The sequence below is a fragment of the Pterocles gutturalis genome, unplaced genomic scaffold (assembly GCF_000699245.1).
Source record: "Pterocles gutturalis isolate BGI_N339 unplaced genomic scaffold, ASM69924v1 scaffold6807, whole genome shotgun sequence".
In the NCBI taxonomy this organism is placed as follows: domain Eukaryota; kingdom Metazoa; phylum Chordata; class Aves; order Pterocliformes; family Pteroclidae; genus Pterocles; species Pterocles gutturalis.
This window is the reverse complement of record NW_010115189.1, coordinates 23917-36271: the sequence shown is the minus strand read 5'-3', so window position 1 is coordinate 36271 and position 12355 is coordinate 23917. Positions and strand designations below refer to the sequence as shown.

The window sequence follows — 12355 nt, the reverse complement described above, 5'->3', positions numbered from 1 at the left end:
TGCATCTGCTAAAGCTTAGTAACATGACCACAGGCTGGTTGTGATTGTAGTCAATGCCTTTGGGACTAGTTACACTCTGCTATTATATTCCTTTTTTTTGACAACCTATTTTAGAAGGAGCTTATGCTGAGGGAAGCTCTTGCTCTCTTAGGCCCAGCTATAAGAGTATCTCTGACGCTTCTTATTTTAATGTGGAAGAATAAAGCACAATTGATGTAGGATGCTTTCCCCTTTTTGGGCTCACGTGTACATGGAGTTGGTCAGGAACCTCAGGTTCCTCAATTTACCAAGTAGGACAATCAGGCATCTACATCGCAGCAACTTTTTTTTTTTTTTTTAAATTTACTTTTGCCCTTTCTGCTCTTACCCACACTCTGCTAAATCTACTGCTGGCGTGAAGCAACAAAACCCATGAGGAACACTTGCTGACAGAGAAGGAGCCATTGGGCTGAGGTGGGTCAGGCATACTGTGGTCCCTCTCTGGGTCTTCAGTCTGAAATCAAAACCAGCCAGAACCCTTTGTTCTGTAAATACCTTCATTTTTTTTTTTGTTAGGCTTTGTGTCACAAGCTCAGACAAAAATGAATGTCGAAAGGAAGTCCTCTCAAAACTCAGCCTCGATGCAAACAAATCTCTGACCTCCAACTTCTGAGGCTTCTCCTTCATAGACAAAAGTACTAATGAAAAGAACTGCTGGGGTGTGCAGCAGCTACCATAAACTTGAAACTATATGTCCAGGAGACTGATTTTGCAGAGGCTTCTATCTGGCTGGAAACCTTTGCCTTTGGGCAAATTCTCGTCAAAGTTACTGATGTAACTGTCTCTTAAGTGCTTTTTTAATCACTGAGTATTCATCTGTCACTCAGGCTTCAATGTAGTCATTCTTTCTTCCTCCTTTATGCTGCCTATGGTTATGTATATCAGAGCAGAAATAACTGAAGAATAGATATCTTATTAATTCTATTTTCAAATGCAAAGGACTCTATTTTTATTAGAGGGAAATATATATTTTTTTCATCACATGTCAAATACAGCAGTCCTAATAATTGCTCTCAAACTTAATTGGCAAAGTTCAGTTTCAATAGCAAGATAAGTGAAGAGCAAAAGGCTACTGGTAGCTGGGACTGTTATCATTAGCTCTTTGTCTTTACCACAACGTGTAGCGTGCCAAAGACTCTTCACTCTGAATTAAATTCATTTTGTTCACAAAAAGAAAACGCACAAGGAATTTCTACCCCGATTTTTTAAATTCAGAAATAAAGGAAAGCTCCTGCTTCTCTACTGCTGATCTTTGCTAGGTATAGTTGCAAAAAAAGCATCTAATAAAAAGCTGCTAGTACAGTTAGAGCTGCTCAGGATATAAAATGGATGTATTTCCTTCCTAATACTTCTTTGCAATGCTTCAGACACCTGTATAAGGTCCTACATAGTTTACTCTGACTTTGAGGAGACTCGCACTCCCTTATGTCGTTGGAATACGAGCCCAGGTTTGTGTTTGCTGTTTGGGCTGCCCAACTCAATACGGAATAACAGGATGGAATTAGGAAGGACAAAAATCACACCAGCCCTCAGAGGAATGCGCTAAAGAATGGTTTGGATGGAGCAGAGTACTTCCTTTGTGGCCATGCCATCATTTGAGACCCTTAGACTAGACAGGACAAGGTCCTCGAAGGCACTCAGTGGCAAACAATCCCACTTGACACAGCGTGTGACCGATTGCGTGTGACCTGATTCCAGCTGGAACTTCTGTAAACAAAATTTTGATCCCTCTTGAACCAGCAGAATTCCAGCTACGAGCAAGTGTCTATATCTTTGTGCAAAATTCTCCCTTTAGCATATCCTCCCTGAATTCTTTTGCTGACCTTATTCTCTCTCTTTGCAGGTGGTTGGGGAGTGGAGGTTTAGTCGGATCCACTGTGATATCTTTGTAACCCTTGATGTTATGATGTGCACTGCCAGTATCCTCAACCTCTGTGCCATCAGCATTGACAGGTGAGGGCTCCGTGGCAGCAAATCGTGTCAAATCCATAGCAGCAATCACAGCTCTCTTTACATGGTCTCATTCCACCTGTGACTCAGAGACTTGAAAATGGTGAGGGCTAGTGTTATTGATGTCTTCTGAAGAGCAATTTAGAGGACCTAAATACGGTCTGAGCAGGAATTCCATCAGAAGCAGATATAGAAACACTGGGCTTGAGAATGTAAATGGAATTGTCTGTATATGTCCCCGTTAGCTCAGTCCTTCTGTTTATACAGTTGAGCAGACATCAGTGGGAAGGCAGAGAAAGAGGAAGAAAAAATGCTATACAAGGCTGACCCCAGCCCTGTGCCTTCCAAAACAGGGAATGCAGGCATCTTGCAGATTCATGAAACCTGAATTACCCTATATTCTCTTGCTGGACCAGGCTTTCAGACAGAGAAACTCGTTGTAATTTCCCCACAAAGTTGGCCAGCACTGGCAGAATAACAACGGACTGGGTTTGTATCTTCCCGCTGCAGGTACACAGCAGTAGCAATGCCAATGCTGTACAACACTCGCTACAGCTCGAAGCGCAGGGTCACGGTTATGATTGCTGTGGTCTGGGTGCTTTCATTTGCCATCTCCTGCCCGCTCCTCTTTGGCCTCAACAACACAGGTGAGTGTTACACCACCTCTAGCTGGCTATTGCCATCTTCCTGGCTTTACTGGGTCCCCAGATAGTCTTCTGCTACAGGTCCGGAATAAACATGGGGATCAGATTTTAGGCTTATTGGGAGGTATCCATCCCTGTTTCAGGTGTCCGCTCCCAGTGTCATCCCAGACTATTTCTGTTAGCTGCTTCCAGATCTGTTTCATCTCCTGCCGTTCCAGACCAGTGTTTTAGACACATCAGAACTGAGGTTATGGAGAAGTTTACACAACACTCATCATTGTTACATTAATATTTGTCTACTACACAGTCAAAATCCCTCTAATATTAAAACATGTGAAAAGGGAAGTCATTGGAGAAATAACTGCAATGAAATGGGAGAGAAAAGAACTGGCTTTTCAGCCATTGGTTTCTAAGGAGGATTGGGTTGTATACAGCACGGGATCGACAGGCTTTTAGTTATAAGACAAGCAATAGCCAGGGACTTTTTGGGGTATGTGACTCCCTATGACCCAAGGCGAGTTTGCTGCCGGGGTGCCACTTCCAGCTGACGTGATGGTCCCTGCTAGAACCCAAACCCCTCAGCCTCTGGGTGTCTCTGTGCCTTCTGAAAGGGGGAGAGAAGAGAGGGAAGCCAGCGCTAGCTCCTAGCAACAGGTTCAACAACCCTGAAACTTTTTGTCTTCCAGATGAGAATGAATGCATCATTGCCAATCCTGCCTTTGTTGTGTATTCCTCTGTCGTCTCCTTCTACGTTCCCTTCATTGTCACCCTGCTGGTGTATGTGCAGATTTACATCGTGCTCCGGAAGCGCAGGAAGCGTGTCAACACCAAGCGCAGCAGCCGCAGCCGGGACTCAGACGCACGAGCCCCACTGAAGGTAACTAGACCTCTGCCCTGCTCTCAGCAGTCTCCATCCTTTCTGCTTCCTGCTCCCCTTCATTCCCCAAAGCGCTTTCTTCTTTCCCCAAATGACACTGTCTGGACTAGGTGACATACCGGATCACAAAGGTGAATGCTGTGTCCTGTGCCATTCTGGAGTCCCAGTTGCACACTCTGGATTATCAGGTCACTGGCTGGTTCTTCACGGGCCTCCCTGGCTCTCAGGGGGTGTTTCATCAGTAGATCTGCATTAGGAGCTGCTTCATTAACCAGACTGCATTTCCTTTGGCTCTGCTGAGTTTGGGCTGGGGTATCCGAGACTACAGGCTATACCACTTTCCGAGTGGGTCCTGCTGTTGTGGCAAAGAAGTTCAATGGAAATTGTTTGCACTGCTGGGGTGCCAACTACACCACTGGCAATGATACCTCTGCAGTGAAAACAGCCTCTCAAAGCGTGAGATATGTATATAAGTGGAGTCCAGCTGAGCGTGTTAAGTCTGAGACCACTTATCAAAATGCCACTCTTGCAGCACATAATGTATAGTGCCAGAGGCGCTGCCTCCAAACCGCACTGCCTCAGAGGCTGGTGCCATGTCAAGCAAAGGAGGCAGCGAGATAGGGATAGACTGAAACACAAGCAGATCTCTTTGCAGTTTCCTTCCTTTGGTAAAAAGCACAAGGGATGCTTGCCTCCATTACTGCTTCTTCAGAGTAGTTTTCCATCATTCTTAGCACTTCACTCATACTGATCAATTTCTGCTCCATGCCCTGTGTTTGTATTTCCACGTGCCTCCCTTGCCAGCTTCTCTTCCCCATTACTATCTGCTTGTGTAACCTCTGAGCTGGTCCTTGCCCCTTAGGACAAATGCACTCATCCAGAAGACGTCAAGCTCTGCACAGTTATTGTGAAGTCCAATGGGAGCTTCCAAGTTAATAAGCGCAAAGTGGTGAGTGTTACAGAGAAGTGGTAGCTTTTCAGAGCATTTAGCTTTCTCCTCTCAGGATGCAAAGTAAATTGGTGTAGGGTGGGAGAAAAATAAGCTAAGAACAAAGGTTACCATTTCATCTCAAAATTTAAATATTCTTCCCATTCCTTAGAGTGAAGCAGGGGGTTTAAGATCACAGAGCTCAAAAAGCCAGACTAAGCTCACCTAAAGATCATCTATAAAAGCCATGACATTTTAACATTTTGTGTCTTTGATTGCCTTCTCCTCTCTGTTATTTGAGATCTTGGACTGCTTTGGCTTTGTTCAGTTTTGCTTGTTGGTTTCATTTTCATTTAGTTATATTCTGAAAACCCAAATAAAATCTAGACAGGGTCTCTCCTATTTCTTAGCCTCTTTGTGCAATAAAAGGGAGTCATTCACTGCAGTTCTGTCAATCCCATCTACCACAAAGTATTCTTATCTGTAAACACTTTACAGCCCTTTCTCCGAGCATCTACTGAAACATAAGAGAAGGAGAAGAGGGATTGATTGCTCTTCAACATCATCCAGCTTCACTCTGTAAGGAATGTTCATTGCTCCTCTCTATATATTTATCTGTCTTTGTGTTGTGGCCATTTGATTCTTGTCCAGGAGGTGGAGAGTCATATAGAAGAGATGGAAATGGAGATGGTGTCCAGTACCAGTCCCCCTGAGAAAACCACCATCAAACCAGCAGCACCAAGCAACCATCAGTTGGTTGTGCCAGTTGCTTCTAATCAGCGCACCAACTCAACCCTGCGGGCACCCTTGGGCAGCCCTGCGAAAATAGAGAAGAACGGACATGCCAAAGAAACACCCCACGCAGCCAAGGTCTTTGAGATCCAGTCTATGCCCAATGGCAAGACAAGGACGTCTCTCAAGACTGTGAGCAGGAGGAAACTGTCACAACAGAAGGAAAAGAAAGCCACTCAGATGCTAGCCATTGTACTTGGTGAGAGCATGCATTGGCTTCCTCTTGTGTGTCTGCAGAAAACCCAATAGCTATCCAGGATTAGCCACCCACATCTGAATGTGCAGTGTAGACTGGTTTTCCAGGCCTCCGCAGAAATAATTTCACTGGATATGTTGAAGAATATGTAGGCAAGAGGTTGCCAATAGGAAGGCTGCCTGCTTCCCAGCTAGGAACAGTTCAGAGTGCGGTACAAAAGGCTCAGAAAGCTGTCCGTCTGTGGGGCGTTGGGACTGCCAAAAGACAGCTGGGTGCAGGGGCAAGAGAACTCACGGGCTTTCTAGAACACAAAAAGCAGCACAGCTCAGCAAGAAACTGGCACCTCTGAAGGCCAGATTTTTATCTAACAGGTCTAATCACATCTTTAGTACCTGGATACTCAGAATATAGACTATGAGATTTAAGAGACAAACAGAAGGCTTATTCCTCAGGGAAACATTTTGCTTTTATACCCAAAAGAACCTTACTCTTCTCATAGTCTCAAAATTTGTCCAGCTTTCAGCAATCAAAATCTGTCTCTTTCTTTTCCCCCCAGGTGTTTTCATCATCTGCTGGCTCCCATTCTTCATCACTCACATCCTGAACATGCACTGTGACTGCAACATTCCCCCAGCGATGTACAGCGCCTTTACGTGGCTTGGATATGTCAACAGTGCTGTCAACCCAATTATTTACACCACCTTCAACATTGAATTTCGCAAGGCTTTCATGAAAATTCTCCACTGTTAAAAGTAAAAACAGCAACCACATTTTTAAGAATGAGAAAAAAAAAAAAGAAACCAATGCCATTCACGCACACAAATGGGCAGCCATGGGGAGGTCTCGAGCTCTTGTATGTGGCATGAGGCCCACAGTGTTACGGCAGTGCCATGCCCGTGCACCTCTTGGTGGGGATGTAACGAGGACCTTCACGTGAGGGGTTCTCTCATCCCTCAAGGTGACCTTTGGACGCTGGGACACCAATCCCAAGGGCACTTTTCAGAGCTACCCTCACACTGTGTTTCAAGTGGAAGCAAGAATCAAGACACACTTGATTCTTGCCTGTGGTCATCTAACCTTGAGTGCATTAAGCAGACAGGTACAGAGCCATGTGAAGGTCGTGATAGGTCACTGGCTTGCGTGATACGTCAGCGATACAACTCTCACCAAAGACAAGACCATCTTTTCTGCTTTGCAATAGGAGCCAGACAGAGCTTGCGGAAACTCCGTGCAATAGCTTTGCCTTCACCTCGAGCTGACTTAACCAGTATTAAACTGCTGAAGCCTTGAGAAAAAAAACCTGTAAGAGGTCCTCAAGCAGGCTAAGAAGGTTCTACCACCTACAGATCCAATCCCTGCAACAATGTGGCCCTACAGGAATGGGCAGAGGGAAGAGGGGGAGCATAAGCCTCATGTGGGACCACTACGTCAGTGTAAATACGAATAAACAGGATGAACTGAACAGAAGCCCAAGCCAAAAAACAGATGGAGAGAAACTAAAGAAGTGATACCTTGTACTGCACGGTATACATTCGGATCAAACAGGACACTGTCATCAGCCAGCCCAACAGCAATTTCTGCCCACCAGCATTTCATCTCCAGTCTCTTACAAGAAGTCACAGAACTAGATGAGGAGTGTTAGCGTGCTGAATGTAGAAACACGGAGACAGCGTGCCAGGTGAGGCATCTGCAGCCACGTCTGTCCCAGATGCCAACTTGAACAAGCCAGCAAAGTTAGGTCCCATTCTTCTCACCTAACTTCAGGGTGCCATGAAGCCAAGCACCACCTCAGCTACGACTTGCCTACGTCTCTCAGTAGAGAGAGTGCAGAATAACATCGTGCCTAATTGAAATTAACAGCAAATGTGATAAAACTGTGTGTTTTGGAAAAAGCCAGAATAAAAGCCCAAGAAAGTCCCTAGCTGGACCTGCTCCTGTGTCTAAGTTGGACTCTGGAAGGGTCTGGATGTTTCCAGCATCCCTTACTCTCTGATATCTATCTTTCATGGATTAAAACAATTGAAAACCCATAACTGCATAACTTCACCACGCTGACTCTGGCATTGCCAAATCCACACTGTACTTACTAGTTGTACTCAGTTCACAATATATTTTGTAATATCTGTAAATAAAATATAGTAAGATGAATAAAATGACACAGAAATAGGTCTGGCTAGAAATTAATGTGGAATCTGGAGATGATTACAAGAGCCATACGCAGAGGCAGGCTCCCAAATTCTAGTGATCTGCTGTTTTCTAAAGATGTTAAAACACAACCCAGAGAGCAATAGCATCTGTTTTCTCTCTATGCAGTTTGTGGAATATTCACAGAGTTTCTCCTTCAGACCAGACAAGGACTGCTGCCAAGGGGGGTTCTTTTATTCTCTGGTTTTCCTGTCTTGCTAACAAATTCTGTGCTGGCAGAATGCATTCCAGCCCTGTATCGAGAGGAGATTGTGTCAAGCAGCTGTAACACATGCTCTCAGCGGCTTTCTGAAATGGAAACAGGAGTCCCAGCTTGATCCGAAGGTTTCCATTCTCAGCCCTCTGTTCCTGGAAGAGGCCGATAACCAGTTATTAGTATCTAGCCCATGGACTTGTATAACATTGGACATGGCTCTTCAAGGTCCGTTCATAGCTATAAACTTAAATGAGAAGCGATCCGAACCAGGTGTTACATGATGCTGTCAGAACAAAATGTGGTCAACACGCAAGATGGGGCCTGATATTCTTCTGTCGTAGCATTGTAATGCACAGCTAGGGAAGCTTTGTACGTTAATAGGATTATAGGCAAGGGAAAAAACAGTTCTTACAGAAACACAGGAAACTTTCCAACCCCTTTTTAATCAGAAAATTGGAAACACTAACTTTTCTTTTTTCAAATTTTAATCAAGAAAGTTTGTTCAGTGGTGGGAATAAACTCAGAGTTGTTTAAGTAAAAGATGCACAGAATAATGTAAATTCAGTAGTTGTTTTGGGCAGAAAAACACAACAGGCTTCCGCTCAATTTTCTAACATATTTACAATCACAAAGCAAAAAGGTGCCATTTGACTTAGTGAATGAACAGGTGGAGAGCTGAATCAAGAGAGAAAATAATATGCATATAGGAAAAAAAAAAGCTTTAAAGTATTTGGAAGTTGCCATAGGTGAAGTATGCCCTGTACTAAAACCTGGTGTGAGCCCTCAAAATAAGCGGAATGTTAATAATGTCTTAACTTTGTGCCATAACTTTGTGTTCAGTGTTAACCCAGGACAAAATCATCATCTTCAATACTGTGTACCTTGTTCAAAAATTTTGTTTCTGAATCTCGATGCAGAACCTTATAGCTCAACTCAGCTGAACTACTAGATGAAAAACTTCCAAAACATCGTGGAGGAAAAGAGCTGCTGAAAAAGGACCTATATCATTTACACATTTGCTAAGCTGGACCAAAAAAACCCAAGGTGTGATTTTTCTAGAGATTAAGTATTTGTTGGGAGACATTACCTGCAGCCCATCATTCATCCCAATGACAGTTTAAGACACTTGTTTCTAACACTCCAGACATAAAGACATCTTGGGGGAATATCTCCATTACCCTTGGAAAGGTGGTAATGCCGTGTCTGTTCATCTCCTCTGCAGCAGGTTTTCCTTTCCCATAAAACACCTACACTTAAAGACAACAAACTAAAGCATTTTCCACCCATGGATCAAGCCTTCCTAACTCTTTTCGAGAGAGGACCAAAATATATCATCACCTCTGGCTTTACAAAGAATAAACTAATGCCAAGAGCAAGGACAGTCTCTGCAATCCGTTTGTACAGCACCTGGCACAATGACAACCAGCCCATAGTCGTGATGGAAGGTGTTTGTAGAAACTTCTGAAAACTACAAGAAGTCATCAGTTGCATCATACAGGACTCAGGCCTCTTGCCCACAGCCCTGTGACTGGCAAACAGAGTCCTCAGTATTACTTCCACTCTGGAATAAATACGGCTTTCCCGAGGACTTCAGATGGGGGAACATGCTGAGGATGGTGAGGGTACGATATGGTTTTAAAAACACGTTAAGTGAGAATATTTCATTTCTTCGTTCTTGAAGAAGAACTTAAGACCCTTGCTCTAGTCCCTATTTTGCGACTCATTATTTGTAACTGAAGCTTTAGTTCTGCTTATTGAGTCTTCCTGTTCCTGCTTGTCCCCCCTGTGACTCTCAGCTCGCTGAAGCCCATGTGGCTCTCTGCACCCCTGAACAGGTTTTAATTAAGAAGCTAGTGAATCCTGCCTGCACCGTATTTGGCGCTTGCCTGCTTGCTCCCACTCCGGTCGTGGGACTGTTTATCTTCCTGATTGAAGAGTAATTACAGTAGGTCTAAATTGCTGAAATAAAAACAGAAAAAAAAAGCCGCTACCTCTGTGGTGAAACTCTCCAGTGAAAACATGACTCCCTGAAGAGTCAAGAATGTACGATACCCATCACAAGTACATGTGACACCAACAAATGTCTTCATGCAGCACTGTAATTAAATAGAGACTTGCACAAGCTACCCTGATGTTATATGATTATTTTGTTCTTTTTGCCAGGAGCAGCAACAATGGTGTGTAGCTGTAAGGGGTCAGACTCTAGGGACCTACGATTATGCTATACGTCGTACAAACAGGTAACGGGAAAAGACAGCCTTCAGATGAGCTTTTGTATTTTTTCTGACTTGCTTTTCAGATTAAATTGCATTTTTAATTTTTTCTACCTTATCCCAGTCTATCCTTAGGAATTCCAGCTTTTGGCTAGAATGAAGCTCAGAGAATCAGACATGGGAAAGAAAAGGTGCAGACAGAGACAGACAGAAAAGAAAATGTTCTTGAATTTCTCCATCTCTCTTCTCTTCTAGACAGAAGCAGACTGGGGAGGATTTGGAAGAAGAAGGGATGAAAAACAGATAAGTACCTAGCCAAGAGCAGTCATGCTTGTACTTCTGGCATCACAACAGCTGCCTATATTTACTTTTTGGCACTACTCATTCACATCTGCTCCACAGCAGTACAGGTTCAAGACGGGGTTGAAAGCCACTGCTCTCCCTGGGACATCACTTGTTGAGGGAGACAAATACACACAAGTATAACATAAGCACCAACCTGTATGAGTTTGGTTGGCAACGGGAAACAGTTGTGTGAAATCTGCAAACTCACAATCTCTCTGCATGGAGAAAAAAAAAAAAACAACAGAATTTGTCAGACCACTGCAGACAGCTTGTACGATAAGTACAATATTTTTAACACTGTATTTTATGCAGAAGTTTTTATGCCCCAAAAGAGTAAATATGGACTTCACTTGGCTAAGCACATGTAACACAAGAACTCCCATCAGTGGGAGTATTTCAGCTGTCCACCTCTATCGTTTGGTCTCATATGAAAGGTTTTGGTGAAGATGCTGTGTGGGTCTGGCAGCACAGAGGGCACACTGCAGCTGAGCGCTGTGTAGTAGCTTACGTCAAGGTTAAGTAACTAGTCACGTGGTGTTTTTTTCCTTCTGCGTTTCACTTGACTTTTATGCTGAAGAACATTATTTCATTTAGGAATATTTACATTTAAGTACTGTTACACTGTTTCCTCAAGCTAACCGCTGAAACGTTTGGCATTTATGTACAAACTAATCCAATAGATGTATGCGAACCTCAGCCAGGCTTAGTCAGCACAACGGTAAAACCTCAGCTCAGGCGGCCACACAATTGGGGTTTGTGGATAAGTCTCCCCAAAGCTACTAAGTTCAACTGATGCTTGATTCTCCTTGCTGTATGATCCAACTCAATGCCACCGTGACTGATGGAAAATGAGGTGCTCTAAGGAAACCCCCATGCTAACACACCAGAGTAAGTGATATTCCAAGAAGAAACAGCAGGGGACACACCAGCTTATTTTTGGCATGTCTAGCCCCAGCCTGCCAGGACAGAAGGCCAGCTACTATGAGGTTCTCCCTTACAGCAAGCCTATGGGCTACAAAACAACCCCAGCAACCACTGTTCACACCATTCAAACAAAATAAAACAAACTTTACCTGTCCATTTTCTGGGGCATTTCACAGAATCATAGAACAGTTTGGGTTGGAAAGGACCTTAAAGCCCATCTAGTTCCACCCCCTGCCATGGGCAGGGACACCTCCCACTAGCCCAGGTTGCCCAAAGCCTCATCCAGCCTGGCCTTGAACCCCTCCAGGGATGGGGCATCCACAGCTTCTCTGGGCACCCTGGGCCACTGCCCCACCACCCTGCACAGTGAAGAGTTTCTTCCTAATGTCTCATCTAAATCTCCCCTCTTTCAGCTTATAACTGTTACCACTTGTCCTCTCACTACACTCCCTGATACAGAGTCCCTCCCCATCTCTCCTGGAGCCCCCTTTCAGCACTGGAAGTCTGTTGTTAGGTCGCCCCGGAGCCTTCTCTTCTCCAGGCTGAACAACCCCACCTCTCTCAGCCTGTCCTCATAGGGGAGATGCTCCAGCCTCTGACCACCTTCATGTCCTCCTCTGGCCTCTTTGTGACAATACCACCCTGGCTGCTTCATAAGTAGCTTTTGCTCATAAATAACAACTTTCTTCACCAAAGAGAGAGTGATGATGGTGGACTAAATATAATTAAGGTATAATGAATAATTAACAGACCTACAAATGCATTTAAAGAGCCTTAAGATGCAAAGCAAAACCCCATACCTTTTAGATGAGGAAAACCATTCTGCATTCACAAGCTGCCATGCTGGGCCCATGAAAAAAAAGTGGGCTAATGAAAACAGGTGAGCACATTTAACCAAGCTTAGCATTGCTTCCCTGCTGCATGCAATCAACTGCATCCATGTCTTTGATGAGACTGCAAAGATTACATCACTTAAATCTGAGCTGCAGGATTTTATGCCAGACTTACTGAAGGGAAGCAAGCAAACAGCAGAAAGGTTTTGTGCT

General features: G+C 44.2%; 1 protein-coding gene across 2 annotated transcripts in view; it reads left to right on the top strand.

The window, feature by feature from the left end:
• Positions 1-6176, top strand: part of DRD2 (dopamine receptor D2) — a 7683-nt gene extending 1507 nt beyond the window's left edge. The window contains exons 2-7 of one of the 2 annotated variants that reach the window (XM_010075083.1): positions 1883-1992; positions 2500-2636; positions 3320-3510; positions 4373-4459; positions 5090-5429; positions 5983-6176. In XM_010075083.1, coding sequence (XP_010073385.1) covers positions 1883-1992; positions 2500-2636; positions 3320-3510; positions 4373-4459; positions 5090-5429; positions 5983-6176 — 1059 coding nt within the window. The remainder of the gene's footprint in view (positions 1-1882; positions 1993-2499; positions 2637-3319; positions 3511-4372; positions 4460-5089; positions 5430-5982) is intronic. The other variant, XM_010075084.1, reaches the window with a different exon arrangement.
• Positions 6177-12355: the final 6179 nt, after the last annotated feature.